The sequence below is a fragment of the Coturnix japonica genome, chromosome Z (assembly GCF_001577835.2).
Source record: "Coturnix japonica isolate 7356 chromosome Z, Coturnix japonica 2.1, whole genome shotgun sequence".
Classification (NCBI taxonomy): Eukaryota; Metazoa; Chordata; class Aves; order Galliformes; family Phasianidae; genus Coturnix; species Coturnix japonica.
The window spans coordinates 33,897,863-33,922,959 of NC_029547.1; the positions used below are offsets into that span (position 1 = coordinate 33,897,863).

At 34.3% G+C, this 25,097-nt stretch overlaps 1 protein-coding gene across 7 annotated transcripts in view; it reads left to right on the top strand.

Annotated features, from left to right (window-relative positions):
- Positions 1 to 25,097, top strand: part of VPS13A (vacuolar protein sorting 13 homolog A) — a 102,919-nt gene that overhangs the window by 39,667 nt on the left and 38,155 nt on the right. For 6 of the 7 annotated variants that reach the window (XM_015849182.2, XM_015849180.2, XM_015849183.2 and 3 more), the window contains exons 25-51: positions 453 to 625; positions 1,933 to 2,089; positions 2,353 to 2,432; positions 2,652 to 2,711; positions 2,789 to 2,945; positions 4,788 to 4,904; positions 4,995 to 5,098; positions 5,511 to 5,678; positions 6,115 to 6,422; positions 7,096 to 7,243; positions 8,081 to 8,231; positions 9,578 to 9,702; positions 10,570 to 10,739; positions 11,386 to 11,606; positions 12,584 to 12,816; positions 14,272 to 14,364; positions 14,885 to 15,241; positions 15,662 to 15,763; positions 16,183 to 16,347; positions 16,459 to 16,720; positions 17,571 to 17,731; positions 18,166 to 18,269; positions 19,395 to 19,692; positions 20,846 to 21,241; positions 21,882 to 21,986; positions 22,076 to 22,222; positions 25,059 to 25,097. In XM_015849182.2, coding sequence (XP_015704668.2) covers positions 453 to 625; positions 1,933 to 2,089; positions 2,353 to 2,432; positions 2,652 to 2,711; positions 2,789 to 2,945; positions 4,788 to 4,904; positions 4,995 to 5,098; positions 5,511 to 5,678; positions 6,115 to 6,422; positions 7,096 to 7,243; positions 8,081 to 8,231; positions 9,578 to 9,702; positions 10,570 to 10,739; positions 11,386 to 11,606; positions 12,584 to 12,816; positions 14,272 to 14,364; positions 14,885 to 15,241; positions 15,662 to 15,763; positions 16,183 to 16,347; positions 16,459 to 16,720; positions 17,571 to 17,731; positions 18,166 to 18,269; positions 19,395 to 19,692; positions 20,846 to 21,241; positions 21,882 to 21,986; positions 22,076 to 22,222; positions 25,059 to 25,097 — 4,601 coding nt within the window. The remainder of the gene's footprint in view (positions 1 to 452; positions 626 to 1,932; positions 2,090 to 2,352; positions 2,433 to 2,651; positions 2,712 to 2,788; positions 2,946 to 4,787; positions 4,905 to 4,994; positions 5,099 to 5,510; positions 5,679 to 6,114; positions 6,423 to 7,095; positions 7,244 to 8,080; positions 8,232 to 9,577; positions 9,703 to 10,569; positions 10,740 to 11,385; positions 11,607 to 12,583; positions 12,817 to 14,271; positions 14,365 to 14,884; positions 15,242 to 15,661; positions 15,764 to 16,182; positions 16,348 to 16,458; positions 16,721 to 17,570; positions 17,732 to 18,165; positions 18,270 to 19,394; positions 19,693 to 20,845; positions 21,242 to 21,881; positions 21,987 to 22,075; positions 22,223 to 25,058) is intronic. The other variant, XM_032441137.1, reaches the window with a different exon arrangement.

Genomic DNA, 25,097 nt, shown 5'->3' on the forward strand with positions numbered 1-25,097 from the left:
AAAAGCCTAATGAGTCCATCACTATAATTTGTCATTGTTATACTTCCCTAATAGCATCAAATGGATTAGAAGTTTAGTAGTTCTTCTTTCTCTGAAACTGCATGAAACCAGTACTCATTACAGGAAAAGGCATTTTAAACTTTTAGAGCATACTGAAGACACTGTGCTCTTTTACATATCCAGTATTCAGAGAATGCAGGCAAAGGAGTTAGTTGATGAGAACTTGTTGGTGATTTATGATGATTACATAGTGGGAGCTGTACGTGTTGTAAAAAGCTGTGGAGGCAGAAACTGAGGCAATTATAGAAACAGACTTAGCTGGTTGCTAAGTGACAGACAGGTGGTCTTTCCATACTTAAACATCTAAATATTTATAGATGCAAACATAAAAATCCTGGTTCATAGTGGTTATCTAAAATGCTTATGTAACGTTGTTGTCAATTAATCTTTAGAATCAGAAGAAGAATTTTATGATGCTCTAAGCAGTCCTGTGGAAGATGCGCCATTTTTTGAAGCCCCGTCTGGTTCCCTCAAGCGAGCTAGCAGCACAAGACGAAAAAAACTAAATAAACAAGAATCTTTGAAAAATATGACAGAACTCCAGCTGAGGTTTGAAGTAGCTGAGGTAAAGTTATAATTTTCTCCAAAGCTCATCTGAGCTGTAGGTCTTCCCCTGTTGCTGTGGTCATGAATTCCTGTTTGAAGGAGTATTGGTTTCTGTTCTGGAGCACTTGGAGTTTTGTTTTCTTCATCTTTGTCTGCACTGTCTTGACTTAACTGCTTTAATTTCCAGTTCATTTTATCATTGAATTTCCTTTTCCTAACCATCAGTGGAAGGTGTATTATTCTCTATGCAGTTTTTTGAAGGTACTTTGGCATCCTTCGACATCTTTTTTCTCCAGAAGCTGCTGTGGTCACTGAGAAAGACTCATTAAAGTTTTATCTCATACAAGCACCCTATTTTTTCCCTCAAATTTTTCTCAGTTTTTGTTGAAGTGATATTCAAACATAACAAATTCACTGTGATGTGTTTTGTCCTATTTATGTATTATTCTCACAGTTTCAGACTCGGAAAAAGAGTATTTTACCTAAATGCAAGACACTTGATGTGCAAGACAACAGACTATGTCAGTTGGTCTAATAAAGAGATGTGGTCTTACCACAAACATTGCTTCTTTATACCATCTTGGCTATGGCAATATTATTGCTGTTATATAATAAAAATCAGTTAATTTTACAAATTCTATCTTAGTGTAAGGTTTACAGAAAGACTTCAACATAATTAACATGTTGTTTTATGCACTGCGGTGGCGCAGTGGTTAAGGATGCCGCCTTGCAACACTGGGACCCGGAGTTCGAATCCCCCCTGTGGCGCAAGTGGTAGAAGTGCCGCTCTGCAGCACAGAGGCTCGAATTCCGGGGGTTGGACTCGGTGATCTCTAAGGTCCCTTCCAACCCACACGAGACTATGATACTATGATGATGATATAAATAATACATATATATATATAAGAGAAGATATAGAAGATTGTCATTTGCATGACAAAAAGATTTTGTCAAGGAGCTAGTCTAATGTGCCGTATTTCACATTCTACTCTACTAGAAACATTTCCAGCATTTCATAATTTCTAAGAAAGTGATACCAGCAAGAATCTGTTAAGAATCTCCATTGTTGGCTTTATTGTTTAATTTTTTCAGGTTTGGTTCCAATTTTCCAGTTTTCAAGGAAGACTTACATTACATGTATGCACATTTGAAGATTTTCCAAAAATGGCAGTAAACTATATTCTAGCAGTTCTTGTTGAACTCTGTATTTTCTAGATCGCTTACTATGTGAAGTTTAATGATTAATGCCTTAATCAGTAAAATAAATTTGAATATATGATAATAAGTGGATAATTCCCTGACTTTTTGTCTGTATTTTTTTCATAGGTCTTAATAAAGTTATGCCGCCTTACTGACAGTATTGAGACTCCAGTGCTGCAGCTTGAAGTTGTGGGGCTAGGAACTGAACTTAAATTAAGAACATTTGACTTGACTGCAAGTGCTTTTCTGCATGAAATTTGCCTATTGTGTCCAGAGTATATGGGTAAGTGTTTATGTACTGATTAAAAAAGATTAATAAAAAATTATTCATAAATAATTAACTCCATGAATGTGTCTTTAGAAAGCCTGGAGGAGGTAGTTTTGGAAGGATCATTCACTTGCTAAATTAAATTATGGGGGAAAGTAATGAAAAGAATAATTCCATTAGTAATTTGGTAAATTTGAGTGATTAAAATATTTCTAAGTAACTTGCCAAATCTCTTAGGAAAAAGGTAATGCGTGTTTTTCTCTCTCTTTTTTTTTAAGATGATAATGACAAACCGGTTTACTTAGTAACTACTTTGGATAATGTAGAAGATGATCTTCTCACACTGGAGTACATAAAGGTGGGAAAACAGCAGACTTCTCTTTTGAATTATAAGTAGATCACAAACTACAGTATTTCTGAGAAATGTTTTTTCCTTACTTACTCATTTCTTATATGTTGAATGTTGTATGCATTCTAGTCCCTAAACAGATTACCTTATATATTGTAAGCTGTAAATTGAAATTTGAAAACCTCTTCTGCTTATTTCATCTGTTTATCTGTATGTTTGGTGGAGTAGGCTGATATTAATGGACCAGAATTGAAGACTTCCTATCAGAATGTTCTACAGAAAATAAAGGTATGATATCCTTTTTACTCCTATTACTACCATTTGGGGATAGGAGTACTTTGGATAAACATAATTTTTTCTTTCAGGTAAATTTTTCTTCTCTTGATGTTCATTTGCATACCGAGACTCTCTTGAATGCTGTGAACTATCTGAACAATCTTCTACCCAAACAAGAAGCTAAAGTTACAGAAGAGCCAGTCCATGAAAAAACAGAGGATAAAAAGGATGTTCTTAAAAAATTAAGTATGTTTCTTTATTCTTCCTTGGGTCACTTTGATCCTTTCTCTTCCCTCATTTAAGCAAGGAAGAAAACAGGCATGTTTTCTATTTTTTTTTTTAAGCTTGTCAGTAACTTTTGACATGACAAATTTTGTTTTAAGGTATACTTACATATCCTCAGCTTTTTCTAATATTGATGGTTATAAGAAGCTGTCACTGTATTACAGAATAGCAAGAGTATACTGCTGTTCCATGGCTGGAAGAGTATAGGGGAGGAAAAAAATTAATGAGTGAAGGTAGATGTTTTAGTTGTTTACATTTTCTGAGAAAGATGATGTCTTCAAGTTCACTTAGCTATTCAGTATAGATTCTTTCAACTAAGTGATAATTATTATATTTCCAGTGATTTTCTGACATATAGTAAGGAAAGTATTTTTGCATTTCAATGCTTATACATAAAAAGTTCTTAGAAAAAGTAAGGAAAAAAAGACTTTGAGTTAGAAAAATATAGCATGAATATCAAAACTTTTTCTCGTAAGTGTATTGAGTATATTATAGACAACTTTGTGCTTCCCCGGTAATTTAACATCATGACTTTTCACACCATATTTTTCCCATCATAAAAGTCTTTAAGCTTAGTTGGAGATTTACAATTTTTGCTATGTGTTGATCTTAACATAATTCACTTATACCAGTTGATAAGATTGAGATGGTACCCCATATTAGAAAAAGAAAAGGCAATCTTTTGGGTGTGCAATATTATGGAGTTTGCATAATGATTTCCCATGTGCTATTAAATGAAATTAGTTTTGTTAACTGTTTAAGCATTACAAAAGGAGAGGTAATTATGAACTCTGGCAAAACAAGAAATTAACATAACAAAAGGAAAATAAGCTTTGTAATCTTTATTTTTTTGAGGGATGCAGGCAAAGTAGAAAGAAAATACTTGCCTTAGGAGAGATGAGAGTTCAGTTGAAGTGGAATGTGAGGAAAAGCAGTAATAAAGTCATGCAGTATCTGTCAGCTGATGGTTTAGTGATTTTTTCACCAACTTGTAATGTTTAGTTTCTCAGCTAATTCCTTAAAGGTGTTTTGTAGGACTTTATTGAACAACAAAACAGACATAAAAGGTGGAAAAATTGTCTTATGTGTAAAACAAACAACAATAACAACAACAAAATAAACCACACAAAAAAACAACTTCCATTTAACTGTGTTGTTTTTTTTTGAGATTGATTTAATTCATGATGGTTTTTAATTTCAGTTGTGCCAAGACATGCTTGGATACAAGGTACATCTGTGTACACAAGGTGTTCTGTGAACTTAAAAAGTTCTGCTCTGTAACTTAGCGAGCTGTGAATGAAAGATATAGCACTTCTCTACCTTTGAACCATTTTCCTATGCAGGAAAATACTGTATTGCTTATAGTTTTATAAAACTATTGCAGGCAAGATTAAATCATTCTCCACATAGAAAATGATATCCATATCTTTCTATAGAGATCCTGTAGTTCAACTTCTTGGTCGCTCCAGAACTGAACTGAAGTTAATGTGTATTGCCCAGCTGTCTCTTGAACAGGCATGGGGCATCAACCACCTCTCTAGGAAGTCCATTCCAGTGTTTGCCCTTCCTCATGGTAAAAATGTTAGTAGGCATTACTAAAATCTGAAAAGACTTATAAGGAACAGCAACAAAGTAGTTTTTCTTTGCCCATTCTCCTCCTGTCCTTGCTACTGTAAGTGCTGTATGTTTTCTGAACAATGTGGACTTACTAGGGTCTTGAAAGTGATTATTAAATTTTACAAATATTCTTCCTCCTTGAAGAACTGCTTTTTTTTTATTGTTGTTGTTTTTAATTTCCTACAGCATCAAAAAAATCAAAGTATGAAGATGTTATCGACCTCAGTATCTGGGCGGATTTATCCTGTTTGCGTGTCTTTATTAGAGAGAAAAAACACAGAATAGCTGAAATTCACATTGAAGGTAGGAACAAATCTTTAGTCACAGAGGTATAAAACTCATAACTGGAAGAGCTTGTACATTTTTGTGCTTTTTTTTTTTTTTTTTTTTAAGGTCTGGATAGCCAAGTGATAATGAAAAAAACAGCAACAGAAATAACTGCAAAACTAAAGAACATTGTTATTGTGGATTCTGATGAGATGGCATTGTATAACAAGGTATATGTTTGCATGTATCACTGATCTCTGACTGGCTTATAAATGCAAAATTGAAATTTGTGAAACTTTTGTTTTAAATGTTCCCAGTAAACGTAAAGAATAGTTTTGTTCTCTATAGGCAAACTTATTTGACTCTGCAGCCAGTAAGTGCTACATCAAAACTGATTTTGTAGAACCATGATTTCTGATTATTCAGTAGGTTCGATCAATATAATTATTCATTAAGAGATTCTGCATTAATATTTCTAGCTATTTCAGAGTTGTTTGGATTTCTTGTTTTTTTTTCCATTTATCGTTAAGATGTTATATTAAAAATGTCTTGAAATTTTGAGTTGCTTTGTTTTGTTTTGGAATTTGTGTTCTCCAGCATAAGTTTATACACTGGAGATGCTCTATTTTTTTTCTTCCTCAGCCTCTTTACATCACAGGAAAAGAAGTCTTCAACTTCAAAATGATATCTTATGTAAATGCTACAGATGGTATTGCATACACAAATATGGATGTTGTTGACAACTGTGTTTACTTAACTGTTGGTTGTATTCAAGTAGTTTTTGTCAACAAATTCTTTTCTTCTATTTTGGTGAGTTAAATTTTCCATTTGCTATTCTTTAACATACAAATGCCATTGCCAAAGTTAGAGAATGATAAGGCATCCGACATGGGATAGTGTCCATTTGTGTAAGAATGCTTATATAATCTTGCAAAACCTTTGCTGGAACTGTCCTTGGGTTATCTACTTCTCTCTACTTTTGTGGAAGTGGATGGCTAAGCAACAATATCTGCTAGCAGTGTTAGGCTTCTATTTCTTTAACTGATGTAGCGTTTTCTAGATATACATACTGTTCAGTGTTGTTTACATAAGTATTAAGCCATGAAAATAAATGCCTCTTCCATAAACTCTGCCAAGTACATCTAGCCTTTGTGCTCCAAAAGAGTAAATAAAACATGATTCATATTTAAAATACTACGATAAAAATACTATGATAAACCTCCCAATTTCTGTATTTTTTTTCTAGGCTTTTGTAAATAATTTTCAAGCTGCCAAGGAAGCTCTTACTGAGGCAACAGTTCAAGCAGCAGAGAAAGCAGCTACAGGTGTGAAAGAGCTAGCAGAGCGTAGTTCTCGTTTGGCACTTGATATCAATATTAAAGCACCTGTTGTGATAATTCCACAGTCAGCAGTCTCTGCAAATGTCCTGGTGGCTGACCTTGGTCTAATCACTGTAAAGAACCGATTCTTTATTGCTAAAACAAAGACTCGATATAATCTCCCACCTGTTGTTGACTCTATGACGGTGAAATTGAGTGAACTGAAGTTATACAGGTAATGTAGTGTAAAGATTTTTCAAATTCATGTCGTTTTTATGGAACATCTCAGTTGAAGATATTTCAGAAGTTTTTATTAAAATGATTAATGATGGACTGTTGCTGAATACACTATTATCTTGAAATATAGCAGCAAATAGAGATTTGGTAAAAAACAGTAATTATGATTTGGGAGAAATAGCAGCCTACACATTGAATAATGAACTTATGAATTATTCACTACATTGAGGCAGGTTAAACTTGTTTATAAATGGCTATTTTGATGCTGCTGGATTTCTTTAAAAGCTGTATGTAACAGGAAAGAAATTAAGCTAGATTGATGTAATAAATAAATAAACAGAAAATGAGCCTTAACACAGGGGATGAAGAGCAGGAGAGGAAGAGGAAGGAGATTTTTCAAACAAAGTTTTAAGAGAGAATGAATTGATCTTCGATGGAAAGCTGTGAGGAGATCATAACATGCAAGGAGTTAGTATGCTACATGCCTGCACGTATGCCTGAGGTCTCTTCCCTGTCAAGAAAGGATGTTTAATTGGTAGAATAAAGCTTTACATAGAAGTATGAAGAATAGTGCACTCAAGAATTTTAGGACTGGTTTACTGTAATCTTGAATAAGATTAGGAAAATGAGTATAGTGTGTCAGGCAGATAGAATTTTGTTTCTCTTCACAGGTCATGCTTTGAGCAAAATTGTTTGCAAACTGAAGTACAGCTGCTGCAACCACTCAATCTGGAAGTTGCTGTTGAACGAAATTTAGCTGCTGCATGGTATAATGAAGCTCCTGATATTGAAATATCTGGACGACTCAAGCCTATGAATGTAAGCAGTTAGTTTTGAAAAGAGCTGCTGCAGTGTCTATGGAATATAGATCTTTTTCTGTCCATAAATTCCTATGATCCCCAGGCTGTAATTTGGTCTAAAAAGACGTAGGTAGAATGGATTTTGTCATTTTATATGGAAAAAGGAAGTGAATAGCTTTTTATTCTGATCTAAGAACTATAATCTGTGATGGTGCAGACAGACTTTGTGCTACTGCTATTGTCAGATAAAAATGGCTATGCTTTTATAGCCTTGTTTTACATGTCTGTTTCTATCTTTAAAGGATGGAAAAACTTGGATTAATTAGTCTGTTTATTAATCTCATGGTCATCTTCAGAATTCACACCTACAAAAAGCTTCAGTACCAGTTAGGGCACATGCTCATTTAAATTAAGCATCATAAGATGTAAAGCATGTCAAAAAAGAATAACAAATTTGCAGAATTTTAAAATAAAAGTAGCAACTCATACTGTAAAATACCTTGTGACTACATACATCTAACAGTTTTGAGCAACTGTAGGTCAAACTGCATGAACGCCTTCTAACGTTTTAGAAATAAAATTATAGCTTTGCAAAAAAAAAAAAAATAGTGGAAAGAAACAAAATAATATATGAACAACTTTTCATTTCTAAAATTTACATTAAGGAATTATGTGGATTTGAGAAATATTTTACTTTGTTCTTTAGTCTCCTAAGCAGTGACTATTTAGATGAACTTGGTTTATTTATTTCTTTAAAAACTTAGATTTCAGTTATCAAAAGCTTAATGGACAGAGATGTTCTGGGTTTAATAAAAATGTGGGATTTTAATTTATTTTTTGTTTGTTTGTTTTTAAGCTAATTCTCAGCCAGGAGGACATTACAACAATACTGAGGACGCTAAATGAAAATATAGGTGAAAGCTCGGGTGCATCACCACCTTCACAAGAACTGAAAGATACAACCAGTCATTGTAGTGGTATCCGCAGTACTTCAGACCACTCTGCAGGTAATATTTTCTGTAATCAAGTGCTGCTTAGCATTTTTATAAATGCCTTTCAACTTATTCTTTCTATTGGATTTACCTTTATAAAAACGTGCTAGATTCAGTTGTTTTCAACAGAATGCCTTTATTATCTTGGTACTGTGTTTTGAAATACACATAACCACTAGGAGCAATGGGGCTGCTTTTGTAAATCTTTTAGGATATTGTACTTTTATGTACAGACTGTCTTGTTCTTCTGGCACTAATATAGTAAACATGTAAAATTTGGTGTTGGTAGCATCCCAGCTTGGGAACGTAGTTCTGTTAGTCTTTTTTTTGTATATTCTGATTCTTTTGCTAGTGTATGTCTTTTCATAATTGCAGAACAGAATGAAAATAAAGACTAAAGGCTAGTCCAACTGCTAGTCAACTTCAGAGATAACCAGAAGTTAAAGCATATTATGCAATTCATTGTTCAAAAGCCTCTTGAACACTGACAGCCATAGGGCATTTACCAACTTGCTAGGAAACCTGTTTCAGTGTTCGACCACCCCATGATAAAGAAATGTTCCCTGAGGTACACGCTAAACCTACTCTAGTACAGTTTTGTGCCTCTTGTGTGCCCTCTCATTGGTGACAAGGAGGAAGATACTTCCCTCTCCACTTCCCCTCTTACTTGTAAGGTCATCTCTCAGCTTCTTTTTCTGTTCATCTTTTCTTGAACACCCTGAATGTCCTCAGCCTCTTCTCACAGTACATGCTTTCCAGTGTTGCCCTTCTATGGAGCCCTTCAAATAACTTCACATCCTTTTTATATTATAGGGCCCAAACCCACACACAATACTCAGTGACTCTGCACTAGTGCAGAATTTAGCAGGAGAATCACCTCATTTTACTGGATAACTATGTTGTGTGTAATGCATCCCAAAATCCTGTTTACTCTACAGGCTGCCATGAAACTGATGATTTATGTTGAGACTAATTATGGCATTGCCACCGTTTTCCCTGTTGAATAGGCATAACTGACCATAAGCTGTTCAGCAGATACTCAAAGCAAATAGTGTTCAGAAATTGTATTCTGTAGAATATTTATATACACAACAGAGTATACCATTAAGAGATGTTCTACATCTTTGTCTTAAGATAGTCAAAATTGCAAAGGAAAAGCATAAATAGAGTATTTTATTTTCTCAAATTTGTGTGACTTTGCCAACACTAATTGGATTGGATTTATTTGAAATGGATTTACACGTGAAAGAATAGGGAAACTGTAATCTCTTCTAGTCATTTGTGAGGGTATATATTTCTTTCTTACGTGCTGTCAGCAAGGAAGTTCTTAAATATTGAAGTGTTCCTCTGATTTCTGAAAGGTGTAACTGTTGTGACATCAGCTGTAGTGGAACTGCACTCACCTATGAAAATAAAAACAACACTAAAACTGGATTTCAGATTCGACTCTTTGACTTTAGTGCTATATAATTCAAACTCAAAACAGGTAAGCATAATTTTGGTTATAGGGAACAAGAAATAGTTTTGAGGATATGTAGAGTCTTGTAAATTAATAACAGTAGTATTCTAGTCTATCTGCAGAGAGTGATTTCCAGCAGTAGTAATGAACGAAGTATAAGTAACAAACTATTGTTTTAATTGATTTTATTAAGTTATTTTAATGAATCACCTGTCAGGATGGAGAATAACAAATTGTAGCACATCATATCTGGAAGCTTTTGTGACTTAAAATTTACTGAAAGCTCATCTTGATAAAAAGAACTCTGGGGTAAAAAAAGCAGAGGGTTGTGCTGGCTTTCTTCTAGTTGTGCATTCATATGTGAACATGTAAGTCAAATTGTGGAGAGAGACATTTAGAGTGTATATCTTAGTATGAATGCCTATGTCCTCTTCTTGGTTTAAATTTATAAAACTTGTCAGCAGTATCTGACTGGAAGTGTGTTAATAATTTATTGTAAGCTTATAGTGTGTTGTACTGGAGTTTGAAGACTTCTCTTGTATTTAGCTATACAGTGTGTAGATACATAGGACAAAACTTAATTTCTCACATTTGGCATTATTGCATCTACATTGTATTTTTAAACCTAAGATGGCAAACCATCTGAAATTGTATGTGATAGTTCTGCTTTCCCTGGAACACCTTGCTTTCATTAATGTAATCTTGCTCTAGCAATCTGGTAGGAAAGTGAAACTTCGTTTATGTGGAGCTTAATATTATTATTTTCTTTTATTTTGAATTACTACTGAGTTTATTTAAATCATTATTAGAATTCTTACAAGGTAAATAAACCAGTGTGTAATTTTCGTTTCCTGTAAGCAAACTTACAAATGTATTTTCATTTCATTTAAACAGGGTACTAATTTGGATCAGAGAGATGATCTTTTGAAGCTTGCAGAGTTTAAATTGGTGTTGATGTCAGCTGCTATGAAAATGTTATCAGATGGCTCAATGAATGCTTCAGTCAAGTTGGCAAACTGTACATTAGATGATAAAAGACAGGCAATCCACAAGGCTACACCAAGGTCTGCGTTACAACATAAATTCTGTTTAACTGGAGTTTGCCAGAGAGTTGTAAATATCTGTGTGATCTGCATCTAGTGTTCTGCTAAATCAGCAATTTTTTATCAGGGTAGCCCTTTGTGTATGTGCTATATTTCATATATATGTGATCAAGACCTATGTCCTTTTTGCCATTTGTACTCCATGTTGTTTGTGAGAGACCAATATAAATCGTATAAATGAAATTTACATATGAAGTAACTCAATGCAGGTGGAAACAACTTTTACTTTCATCTTTAATAAAACAGTGGGGAAATAATAGTGAGATTTACTTAATAAAGAGTGCCAAACTTAAGTAAATTTAAGTAAACTGTAATGCTTTCACATGTAGGCAAGTAATTCTGATTGTTTGATTTCATTTTGATCTGTTGGAATTATAAACATCTTTAATTGCCAGTATATGGGAGTACTGTCAGTTTTGAAGTTTTATAGAATTTATGTTGATATTGATTGGATTATTGATTATGCTATGAAGTTTTCAGTATTACTTTTTAAATTCAGTCTTTAATATTAAAGTTTGGCAGTTGGAGTGAGAATCTAGAGTATCTTTCAGTTATTTGTGGCTGTTTTCTTATTGTCTCATTAAATGCTGCCTTAATGGTCTTTCAGGATGGTGGAAATGAAACACGGATTTGAAAAGAAGGTTATGATGGATATAAGCTATAAGCAGGGCAGAGATGGCACTGTTCTTGACATGATTGTTCAAGAGATATACCTTTGTGCAAGCATGGAATTTCTACTTACAGTTGCAGATATATTCCTAAAAGCTAATGCAGAAAGTGCTGCTGCACAGAGAAATCTCAGGCAGTCTTTACCTTTAAAAGAGCAAGGTATGTGTAGAAATATTTGAATATATTTTTTTATACTATCTGGTTAGTTTCAGTATTTATAATATTCTTAAGATTATTATATTCTTTTCATGTTATTTCTGCAGTTTATATACTTTTTCTTTATCCATTAATGTTTCCATCGTTGCATTGAAGAAATTGCCTTTACTTATGAACGAAGCTCTGTCTTCCCAGACAAAAGGAACAACTGAAAATGTATTGCTATAAAAAAATAAAATGAAAATGGCAGTTAGATATGACGCTCCCTAGATTTGTCTGTCTTAGCAGTCTCAATGAATGATTGACATTAGAAAGAATCACGAGAGAATCAGAGCTGGAAATAGGATTCTTATGCTCCTGTGCCCCGGGAAATTCACATCAAATCTACAAAGCTAGTCCCTGTTGTTTTGGTTTTCCTGTACCACAAACATCAAAGTTAAGTCCACCCCAGTTAGGGCTGCTGTGATTACTTAGCAGATTATCAAAATCTAAGCAAATCAAGAAGTCTTGCCTGAAAGTATACTGGCATCACAAAAGATACACATAGTTTTAAGTAACTCTACATTACTGTGCAATATAAGACTGTGTATCTTGCTTCTCCACAGAGTAGAAAATGTCTGGCATTTCTATATGTTCATATCATAGCTGGCTGATATGATGATTTAGTAAAACTGTTGCATTTGCCAGTTTCATAGGCAAAAGCAGCAATGATGCCATTGGTCTTTTCATTTTAACAAAAAAGCCTTGTAGAGTCTTTTGTTCTGTCTGAAAGTAGTTATAGCTTTAGAGGTTTTATATCTATGTAAATGAACCTAGGAACAAACCAAAAGCAGGAATCTACATGCTTTCTGATGCCAGCCTTGGTAGATCTTGCCAGCAAATCTTTAAAATGGTTCTAGATGTTATAAATAAAAAAGAGGTGTAAGTAACAACTGTTTAAGCTTTGAACAACGGACCTAACTGAATTTATGTTTTTGAAGCACCTCTGCAGCCTGTATCTACAATGGAAATGAATGTTATTGTTAAAAATCCAGAAATTGTGTTTGTGGCTGATTTAACAAGAAGTGATGCTCCCGCTTTGGTAGTTACAGCACAGTGTGAGGTCTTCATTAAAAATAGCCCTGAAGGGTACAGCATGACAGCCGCTGTTAAAGAGATACAAGTGAAAGCATGCCCATTTCTTCCAGAAAAAAGGAAAGGCAGTGTAACTACGGTAAGCTTAAAAACATCCAGTTTGTATTTAAAAGGCCCTGTGTAACTTATGCTACTAGAATGTGAACTATTTCTGAAGTATTATATTATATATACATGAATAAAATTCTGTGCTTGGGTTATATTGTTGTTTTTGTTCAGTTTTGTGTGATCAGACAAAAAATCTTAATGTGTAGCTTTGAGATATCACAGAAAGAAAAGGTCAAAATTAAGATCTAAGAGGAGTAAATTATTAATTTCTTACATCCTTGAAATCCAAAACAACTAGCCATTTGCAAGAATGCTCTGTTTTAAATTCTACATAGTCAGTTTGGAATTTCAATCTGAAACTTTCCATTAAATACCTATGTGAGTGTATAGCAAGGAGTCACAGAGTAGAAAGTTTCTGATTGTGATTCTGATAATTTTATGAATAGCTTCCTGTAGATGATTCATAAAATTATCAGACAACTAGACATTCAAAACTGTTTTTAGTCAAGAAAGGAAACATCTGATGTGCTTTATGAAGATCACATAATTATGGACATTTGTATTACCATGAAGTTTTTATAATGCCTAAACCTTGGGGACACACGTGATAGTTTTTTTTCTGATAAATAGATTTTACCACATCTCAGAAAACTAACCCCTGCTTTTAAAGTAGTGCAATGTGATGAGGTCCTTTTCCTGCATTTCTCGTGTGTACCTTAGTCTAACAAAGGATGTAGTATTTTCATTTCTTGTTGTACCATAAGAAATAAAATGATGAAGTTGAGCAACAATGGATAAATTAATAATGTGAACAAAAAATATTAAACCAAACTCGCTTGGTAAAATGAATTCAGAGTATTTCTGTGTCACCAGCGTCTGATTTAGATGATTTAGATAGAGATATTGGGAAAGATCACAAAAGTAGCACTTCTGGAAATTGTTTTTCAGTCATTTATCATCTCAGGTATTTGACTTGGGAGCACATTTTGCTGTCAGTACAGTATTAGCAGAATGTAACTACATCTGTCTGCTTTATTAATCACCTAGGGCTATGATTTTGGTTAGTATTGATAAATGGGAGTATGCGAGGGCTGATTATAAAGTCAAGCTGGAAATAACTGTGATGGAAAAAGTGATTTATTTCTTTGGTATGCTGTTACCTTTTCATTAACAGTCAAGACTGATTCTCCTCAAAAGTTACAAACATGACTATGCATGTAGTATTTGAAGACATCTGCAGACTTCACCTAAATAATGGCATTGCTGTAGAGTGACACGTTTTGCTGTAGCTGATATTTGGTACTTTACTGAGGTTTACTTTTGATGCTTGCTTTTCTTTACAGTGGCACACATTTCACGTAGTGTTCAGATTACTCTTAATTTTGAATAGCAGGAAATGTATTTTCAGTATTCTTGATGTATGGTATTTAAAATTACATGATTTTTATTCTTTTTTTCTCAATGTGTATTTTTTACTCTTGTGTAGGTATTACAGCCTTGTGACTTTTTCTTTGAAATGAAACAGTCTGGTAATAATCCACAGTCAGCTGATCTAATGATTAAATCCCTAACGGTAAAGGTAGGTAGAATTTTATCATGTTTTTTCTTCTACTTCATCCTGCTCAGATGGCTTTAACGTTACTTATGGGATATGTCTCTTTAAAAAGATAAAAACTAAAAATCAGGAGCTACTGAAGTAGTGAATTATTTCTGTTCTTCATCAGATCACCTTGCTGCTTTAGCATGTAAAAACAAATAAAATTGAAAAATAACAATTATGTTACAGTGCCCTAGATTAGCAGTCCGTTTTGTAAGAATGCTTGATGTGCAGATGTAGCATCTGAAGCATTCACATGTGACACTAGATGATGTAGTTTTGAAAGATCTTGTCTGGCAGGAAGGTGGGGCTGAAAATCTGAACAGGTTAAAATATATTCTGGGAAAAGGAATGTGTTTTCAAGTGTGAGGAAAGAGACTTGTAGACAACAGAACTATTTTGTTGATGTCGTGTAACTCATTGATTGTTTGGTCTGACAGTAGCTGACTTTTATTCCAGTTCTGGCTTCTGATTTCCAATTATTCCAACTTCTTATTTGTAGGTTTCACCAATAATCATAAATACGGTAATAACTATTACGTCTGCCCTTTATCAAACTGCTGAAACAACAGAAGAAGAGATTAGTCAAGTTCCTCCAGGCTTGTGGAATATGAAAGATTTAAAAGATCTAAAATTGTGGTTTCTTGAAGAGTCAGGTGAAAGTGAGGACACTAATCCAATCACCGAACTAGTTCCCACAGGGCAGTTATTGAAAATGAGTATAGAATCTGTTGTTGTTACACTTGAAGCTGGAGTTGGGCACCGAACTTTACCAATGCTCTTAGCCAAGTCCTCATTTGTTGGAGAAGTAAAAAACTGGACTACCCTCATCAACCTACATTCTTGGCTTGAGCTAGAGGTGAGAAATTCTAGATAAGGGAATAATTTTCTTAATTTTATTTCGAAAATAAAAGAAAAAGTATCTGTATATTTGATGATTGAACTCTTGAAGATACCTGTAGTAGGAGCAGGACAGGAGTAAGATGCTAAAGTAGTGAAAGCAGAAAATTGAATGCATTAGATATACTACATTAATTGAGCGGCAATTGAGGTTATATAGTCTCATATTTATACATAATTATGCACTAGGCAGCTAACTAAAAGTCTGACCTGATTATCTCATATAATTATTATTATTTTTAAGTTTACATTTTTATTTTTATTCCAAAGAGATTAATATACCTGTAAATCAGAAATTTAAGTCCTTCAAAATATACATAGGTCTTTCATTACTTTAAGTAGTGTGTAATTTACTAACTGACATTTGCATTTCCCATAGGTGCACTATTTTAATGAGATGTTTGGAGTGTGGGAACCTTTACTCGAGCCACTAGAAATAGAGAAGACTGACTTATTTAAACCGTGGATTCTTGAAATCAAGGTACATTTTCCAAAGCTCAACTTTGTAAAATCTTTCATTTAAATTATTTTTTGGGGAAAATAAACCAAGCAACAAACAATCATAACACTTCATATTTCAGTACTGAGACTACTTAGATTCTGTTCTCCAAGTAGGTATACTTATTATGAAGGATGAAAAATAATGTATTTAGCTCTGTTACTGGAATTTCTTTCACCTTTGATATCTATTCCCTATTCCCTTCTTTATTCCTTCCCTTTTCTTGTATTAATTTGAAGGCAAAAATACGAATAAAATAGGAACATCACTACAGAGCATAGAAATGGGAAGAGGAGAGGAATGAAAAAGTCATGAGATGAAACTTTCTCTACAGAAAAAAAAAAGATCAGATAAGAATTCTTTAAAAAAAAAAAAATGTATATACATATATATTCTTTCAGATGAAGAAGAAAGCTAAAAAAGCATTAGTTGAATCAGATGCAGATGCAGAAGAAGAAAACTACAAAGTTCCAGAATATAAAACAGTAATAAGTGTTTCCTCAAAAGACCAGCTGAATATTACATTATCCAAATGTGGACTGCAGATGTTGAGTAACTTGGGAACGGTAAGAAAGATTATTTAACTGTACAGCATCAGATTTCTGTTGAGTATTTGCATGAATTCTCTTGTTGAAACTTTACTCGATATATATATCTATGCTTTGTATCTTTACCAGGCATTTGCTGAAGCAGCTAGTCAAACCTCAGATATCTTCAAAAAAGACCGAGCACCATTTGTACTTATAAATTCTTTAGGACTTCCCATCACTGTCTTGCCTAGTGATTCTTTCAGCGTCCTCAATGTTGAATTTGGAGCAAAAATATTTAATTTAAAAGATGGAGATACCTTAAATATGGAATATGTCAGGACTAAAAGTGAGAGTGAACAGTTCACAGCAATGACAACCCTCAGTAGCAAAAGGTTTTATATTCAAATCCGTAAGTTCCAAAATTCATGAACCTTCATTTTTTGTAAATACTTTGTGATGAACTTTGTGTTTGTCATGTGGTTCTCCAGCGTTTACTAACATGAAAGTATTGTTTCTTTGGATTGTAGATGCTTGCTAGTATTTAGAGTCCTTCTTTGGCCTTCTTAGCTAAAAGTCACACATATCTTGTTAATTTCTGTAGCATGAACTTTCCATTTTGATAATTTATGAAATTAAGATTAGTAATCGAATAATTTTATTGCAATTACTTTTTTAATTTTTATTCACAGGCTAATGCATAATGAAGCTGTCTATTTTTAAAACAGTTTTTAACAGTACTGAGAGCTGTACATGTGCATGTTCAGAGAAGGTATCCTTAAGGGAAATGTTGTTGAGAAAAACTGTTTTAAATAATTTAAGGATGACTATAGCTAAAATTTAGCTATTTTTCATGGTTTACCAGTTAACCATACATGTTGATTTGTTATACCACTTGACAGTTTTTCAAGACTGATTTGTCAAACCAGTTGTGACCATATTATTTGTTAATGGTTGAATTATTTTTTGCGTTATGTGCAATACTTTATTAATAAGCCATTATATTTTGTAAATATTTATTTGTAAGCACTGATACTATTAGCAAAGACAGAAGCTGCAGTGTATTTAAGTTACTGGTTCATTTACTCCTTTTCCTGTGGAGAGAAAAAAGGAATCTTTCCTGTTTGGTTTCACTACAAGATTGTCAGAGTACAAGGGATAATTGTACTTCTTCATCTGCTTTTGAATGCTATAGAAATTGCNTTTTCAAGTTTGTCTTAATCCTCCTTTTAAAGTTTTGTTTCTGACTTTGTAAATTCTAGGTCCACAGAATCATTCTACTGTCGAGAAGATTCCACTGACCAAAGTGGGTCGATGTATTTACAGAGTAAGACATGAGGAGTCAGGTGTCGAAAGGTCCATTGTCTGCCAAATTGATACTGTTGAAGGAAGCAAGATGATAAATATTCGTTCTCCTATCCAGGTATATATCTAGGATCCTTCCCTGCATTGTAGTTACATTTGCTTTTTTTTCTTTCTTTCTTTTTTTTTTTTTTTAAATGAATTTAGATGATCTTGTATTGTTAAAAAAAAAAAAACAAAAACATTTTAAAAAGCTGTTTACAAACTGATCTCAACAATTCATGTACTTTGATACAATATATTATAAGATAGATTTTAAAAAATAAATGTTTTCAAAGCAGCAACAACAGTGGATGTGAGGGAGCAGAAGTTCAGTTTGCAAAACATTGTTTAATTAGATTTTCTGTTACTAGAGAGTCCCTTTGAAGTATGTGACTTTGAATGGGAAATGGGTAAGATAGTGAGAAAGTACTTATTCTGTGTTCTGTTTGGCTCATAACAGTTTGTCTTACCAGTATTTACTTATGTATATCACTGGATTTGTATTTTGTATAGATAAAGAGTCATTTTTCAATCCCATTCAGTATTTTTGATGAAGGAAAATGTCTAGGGACTGCATCACCAGAAAATGAATTCAACATACCATTGTCCTCATACAGGTATTTGTTTAGATTACTCTTCTGTGCAATCATATGCTTGTACATTGCTGATTATTGTATGGAAATAACTATGTTAAAAAACAAATATCCATTTCCCATATCCATAATATCCACACACAATAGATTTTTTTTTAATTGAATGATGTTTTGTTATATTTTACAACTTCTTTTTTTTCTCTCTCTCTCGGCTTACAGTAATCTATGCTATTAACACCTGCAGGCTAATACCCAGTTGAAATTGCAGTGTGCATGTACTGTTTAGCTAAGCTGTTACTAACTTGTAGGCAGATGTTTGTTTTGACAGTTTCTAAGGCTGTTCTCAAATAAACATCCCTCTATTTTTAAGTTTTTTTTAATGATGATAACCATATGCTGGCAAGTATTAGTGTATGTAACTTTCTTTGTGCTGAAGTTTGCACAGCAATCATAAAAAATTATGGAATGCTTCCATGTTAGGCACAACACAATGACAACAGTCCTTCTGTTTCAATTTCATTTTTAGTTGAGTAAGTTACTATAAAGTGCTTTTATTTTCATGAATGTTTCTAACTATCTGTATATTATTTAATAAAATCATTAATAAGAAAGTTTAGCAACTTTCTCATTCCTTGCGCAGATACATTGGTGAGTTTCTTTGTACACTCATACAGTGTTAACTGACAAATCTTCAGTCAAGGAGCAGCTGACTGGGTTAAATCAGTTGTCTTAAAAAAGCCATGACTACAAAAAATACATAAATCTTATGCTTTATGTGAGTAGAAACATAAGCACTTCCTGCAGCTCCATACAAGTAGGGTTGTTTATTCATTTCTTTCCCTTGGAAAAGGAATATAAATGCTCCTGTTCATATTCAGTAGCATCTTCATAACAACCTCAAGCAGCCCCTTTTTGAGTAAAGTGCTTGGTGATGTGAGGCAGAAAGCAGCAATTGGTATGATGCTCCTGGAACTTTTGTGACTTAATCCACCGTTAGCTTCCTTACTCAAATGAGACAAAGGCAGACAATGAGTTACTGTTAGAAATTTTCAGAAATCCAAATACTGGAGTGTTAATATTGCAACCTATTTTTTCATATATAAAATATTCAATCTTATCCTGAATGTTTAAAAATGTTTTCATTTGCAGATCAATACTGAGTTTGCTACCCATAGCAAATGAAAATGGAGTGGATGGAGAATATGATATGTGTAAAGGAATTACTTTTGATGAAATTATGAAAAATGTTGACAGCTTATTACAAAGGAAATGCCAGTCTGTGAGGTCAACTGAACACTCACTTATCATCAATATTGTTACTGTTAAAGACACGCTGACATCTTCATTGTGTTCAGATGATCAGTGGGATTTTCCATATGTCGTTCATTTATGGCCTTCTGTTCTTCTCCGTAATCTTCTTCCATATCACATAACTTACTCTGTACAGGTAATTCTTTAGTGTTCCAGTTTTCATGATGTTTCCTGTTTTTGTTATGAGAGCTGATTAGCTAATTGAAATCTGTATTTAAATAAACTGCTTCTTTTACTGTCTTTATGAAACAGGCTTTACAGATACTACAGAGAAGTCTGTATCTACAGAAATGAAGTGACCCCAGAATGGGGGAAAATGGTGTTTAAAATAATCAGTACTAACTCAAACAGCAGATACAAAGGCAAAGAGAAATTTATGCTGTGTAAGCTTAATCCTGTGAGAGAGTTGCTTTCTCTTTTCATTGCATATCTTGATCCTAACTAACCAGTGTAGCTTTTCCTAGGGATTATGGCAGGGGGGTTGGAACTACATGATCCTTGAGGTCCCTTCCAACCCGGGTAATTCTGTGATTCTGTAATTCTGTGATTCTGTGACTGCCTCAAGCAATATTATTAGGTCATTCTATGTAACATACTATGTTCTTTCACAAACTGTCATTAACTTTTAGCAGTACCATGCTAAGGAATCGTCCTATTGCTGCCTTTTTGCTATGTTTTTGCTTGAATTTCAGCATAAGTGCATATTTATTCCAGATGAAATTGAGTGCCCTTTGACTGCTAGTGGGCCTTTGAAAGCTGAGCACCAGCTCCTATCAGTTAAAACACCTGAAACGTGTGCAATGTCGCCACTAAACTCCTCAGCACTAAACATGCTACTCTCTGGATATGTCTAGATCATGTCCTACTACTTATGGATACCGTTTTAGAATACACTCAAATGCTTATTTCTCATATTATCTTAGTGATTAGTATTTGGATTCAGGTAGAATAATCTCATCATGGCATTTTATTGTAAATGCATAATTACTAGAGCTAGGGACTGTGATTTCTGCCATCTCTTCTTATTTCTGTATCTCTTTTATGAATCTCATAAAATAAATTGAGTTGAGAAAATCTGCCATATATTCATTTGAATCTGGTAGCAGATTTGTTGTGCTAAATGCTAATGACAATACAATGTTGTTTTCTTTATTTAAAATAAAAACGTAAAAAGTTAAATCATAATAAGCATTTTATTATTTTTCTCAACTTTCATATTGATTTTTAAAATAGCTAGAAACATGATATCAGTATTGATAGGGGTTTTGATTTTGACTTTTTTTTTTAAGGGAAGTGGAAACAAATGTGAAACTCTGCAAGATGGATGTTCAGCCCAGATTCATAATGCAGTCTTGGATCAAACAAAATTAGATTTACAGTTGCTTAATTATCTTGATCAAAACTGGAAAAGCGAGTACCATATAAAAAGTAACTTACCAGAGATCAGTTTCACAACATTTTACAGCATCACAGATTTCGATAAGACTGAGCTGGACATTGCTGTCCATGTGACATACATGACTGGGCAAATGGTTATAGCAATTCACAGCCCATACTGGATGGTAAACAAAACTGGTCGAATGTTGCAATACAAAGCTGATGGCATTCACCGCAAGCATCCTCCAGATTGCAAAAAGCCACTGCTGTTTTCTTTCCAGCCCAAAAACTTCCTCCAGAATAACAAGGTATTACAGTCAATAAAATCTGACTCAGCTATCTTACTGTCTGTTTTGTTGGTTTTTTTCTTTTTTCTTTTTCTTTTTTTGTACTTTGAAAGCTATCTACATTTTCATGTTCTGTAAAAATCATGAGACTTAATATTCTTCTGTCTAAAGGTAACTTTTCACATTAAAGTATATTGTCAGATGTACTTGGGGAAATTTATCAAAGATATCCTTAAGAAAGAGATACACATCTTTTATCCAGAATAAAAACCACTGAGAAGTATTCCCTGAAAAAGGAACAATCCTTTATCTCATTTAAGCTGCATCAATAAAAGTCCTTGTTCTAAGTAGTACTTAGAAGTTTAAGAATGTGAAGCTGTGGTACTTGAAAATTGAATACTTGCAGTTGTGATTATTAGCTTCTGAGTTGTTAGTGAGCTGTACTTTAATTGTAATTTACCATTTAACTTTGCTAAGAGATTTTTAATGGTGCTTTCCACTGATTGAAGAATGAATCAATACTGGCAATTGTGTCTTATGCACAGAAATATTGGTGTTTTCAGTATGCACTTAAGTTTGTATGTATACATGTATACTCTGCATGTGATTTCAGCAGTCAATGTCTGGAAACTGAAAATTAATACAGGCTCTTTCTTTATAGGTTCAACTGATGGTAACAGACAGCGAGCTGTCTGATCAGTTTTCACTGGACACTGTTGGAAGTCATGGTTCAGTGAAATGCAAGAGTCATAAAAAAGATTATCAAGTAAGTAAAGTTTATCTTTTGAATTCAGTGCTTTCAAGAAATATGAATGAAGAGGAAAACTGCATCTAACTATTTTTTTCTACTCACAGGTCGGTGTCACCATAAACAACAGCAGTTTCAATATTACCAGAATTGTAACTTTCACTCCATTTTTTATGATCTCAAATAGAAGCAAATATACTTTGGAAGTAGCTGAAGAAGGCAAGGAAAAGTGGATACCAATTGTGTTGCAACAGGTAAACTTAGGAAGGAAACTGTTACAAGTTTTCCTCAAGAAAAATAAATCAGTTAAAACACTGATAGGAGATAAAAGACATGCATGGTGTTCTATGATAATGTCTGAATACACTGTGCTTTTTCAGTAAGTTTTCTGAGTTCTATTACCTTTTCTCAGTGTTACTTTTGGACATATAAACCAGGCTTACAATAAGTTAAATGTTTTCTCTGTTAATTGTATCATAAATAGTAGTATGAGGGGGAAAAAAAAGCTTGGCTGTTATTGTATTATCTTTCTCTACATGGCACTGAAACTTCTGTTCCATTTATTTCAGTGGTTTGGTTGACTTGGTGCTTGCATCTAGGACAAGTGTAGCAGAAATGGCAGCTTTTGTGCTGACAAAGTCTGCTCCATTGTAGACTAGGCATGCAGCTTCACTTTATGCACTGCAGTATTTGTGTGTCTGATATAGGTGTTTTTTTTTCGTATGTGCTTTGAGGTCTGTGTATTTGTTTTGAGTTCAGTGCATCTCAGTTTTCACATTGTGAACTTTCTTCAGAACACATATAATTTGGGGGTAACGTTGGGTTCAATTTGGAATAATGTAAATGCTAATAGCATACTGCCTTTTAGGAAGAATGATATTTCTATTTCCCTCTTCTCCAATGGGTCTTGAAGAGAGTATATCCAGAGTAGAAGACAAGGTTGCTAATGTGTTAGCTGATATCTCAGCTTAGTTCACTTCCCCATGGTACCCCCCATTTTTCTTCATTTCTTGTTTGTCCAATTAAGTTAAACACAGTTCTTCTTTCTGCTTCTCAGTACATCTGAATGTTCTTAATGATAGGCTGTCTTCTCAGGGAAAAGTATAGCTCATCTACTCTTGGACATGTGTCCTGTCTGGAAAGGAGCTGATCTGTTAAACTTTATTTTCTGTTTTTGAGAAAAATCTATTGCTCTTCAAATTTTGCAGTAGGAAGAAGCTGATAGATTTTGAGTGGTATGAAATGGTTTAACAAGGACAAACAGTTCTTTAAATTAGATTTAGTCCAAGAGAGCTGACCAGCATGTATTCTTAGAGAAAAAAATGTTGACCATAACTGTACGTTAGATTGCTGCTAAATGTGGAATCATTTGAGTTGGAAAGAACCCTTAGAGGTCATCGAGTACAAATCCTCTGCAATGAACAGGGACATCTAACAGGTTGACAAGATTGCTTAGAGTCCTGTCCACCCTGACCTTGAAATGTCTCCAGGTATGCGATGTCTACATCTCTGGGCAGTCTGTTCCAGTGCCTCACAGTCTTTATTGTAAAACTCTTCTTCTTTGTATCTCATTTAAATCTTCCTCTTTGAATTTGAAACCATTTCTCCTTGTCCTTTCAAAACAGACACTTCAAAAAAGCCTGTTCCCTTCTTTCTTATATACCTTTTGGATTCTGAAAAGCCGCTGTAAGGTCTCTCCGGAGCCTTCTGATCTCCACGTTGAACAGCCTCAGCTCTTTCAGTGTGTTGTCTTAGGGAAGGTGTTCTATATCTGGGATTCTTTTAGAGGGCCTCCACTGGACATGCTTCAACAGGTCCATGTGTCTCCTCTAGTGAGTACCTCGCATCTGGACACAGTAATCAAGGAGAGGTTTCCAGTGCACAGAAGAGGGTTGAGATCACATCCCGCAACTTGCTGACCACTCTTTTCTTGAATATGTTTGGCTTTCTGGGTTGCAAGGGTACTTTGCAGGCTTATGTCCAGCTTGCCATCCACCAGTACCCTGAATCAAGAGATCTGTGCTCAATCCTTGCATCCTCAAGTTGTATTGATAGTGAGGGTTCGTTTGCAAGAACTTGCACTTGGCTTTGTTGAACACCATGAGGTTCACTGGCATCAACTGCTTGAGTCTACACGGTCTCTTTGAGTGGCATTCTGTCCTTCAGTTTTGTCAGCCACACCCCACGGCTTGGTGTCATCTGCAAACTTGCTGGGTGTGCGCTTGATCCCACTGTTGATTCCAGAGTGCCAATCCAAGTACTGACCCCTAAGGGACACAGCTTTTCACTGATTTCCATCCAGACATTGAACCATTGACCATCACTCTCTGGGTCCAATTTCATAACTAATTCCTTGTCCACCAAACAGTCTGCCCATCAAATCCATATCTTTCCAGTTTGGAGAGAAAGATGTTATGAGGAACCATGCCAAAGGCCTTACTAAAGTCCAAATAGATGACATCAGTGTTACTTCCCTTGTCCACTGACACAATTATGCCAGAATAAAAAGTCAAATAGGTGTTCCTACTACAGAGTGAAGATGAACAATGAAGAACTTATAATAGAATATTCGAAGTTGGAAGGGACATACAACAGTCATCAAGTCCAGCTCACAGCTCAACACAGTACTACTTAAATAATGTGTCTGAGGGTGTTGTCCAAGAACGTTCTCTCCAGTGTCTTGGTGCTCTGACCATTACCTTTGGAAACCTGTTCCAGTACCTGACCACCCACTGGTGAAGAATATTTTCCTAATACTCAGTGTGACAATCTGTGTGGCAAAACATTTGGAAATAGTACCATTTTGTGCCTAAAACAAAAAAGTAATGCATTTCAGTTCTCTGTGGTTGCTTCTGTGACTTATTTCTTAACTAATCTTGTTTACTTTAGTTTTTCCTTAAAACTTTCTTTTATTGTTGATTGATTCTCTTTTAATTTCCTCTGTGATCTCCTATGCTCCTATGTTGAGACTTACTTGCTATACTTTATGTTAGCATATTACACAATTATTTTTTCTTTGGTGTTGGTGTAGATAATACCTTCAGTCTTACTGTTTAACTATATTTTTTTCCTTTGTCTTCCTGCTTCCTGTGGTGTGAGAAACAATGGGAAAGGGAACTTAGTGGCATG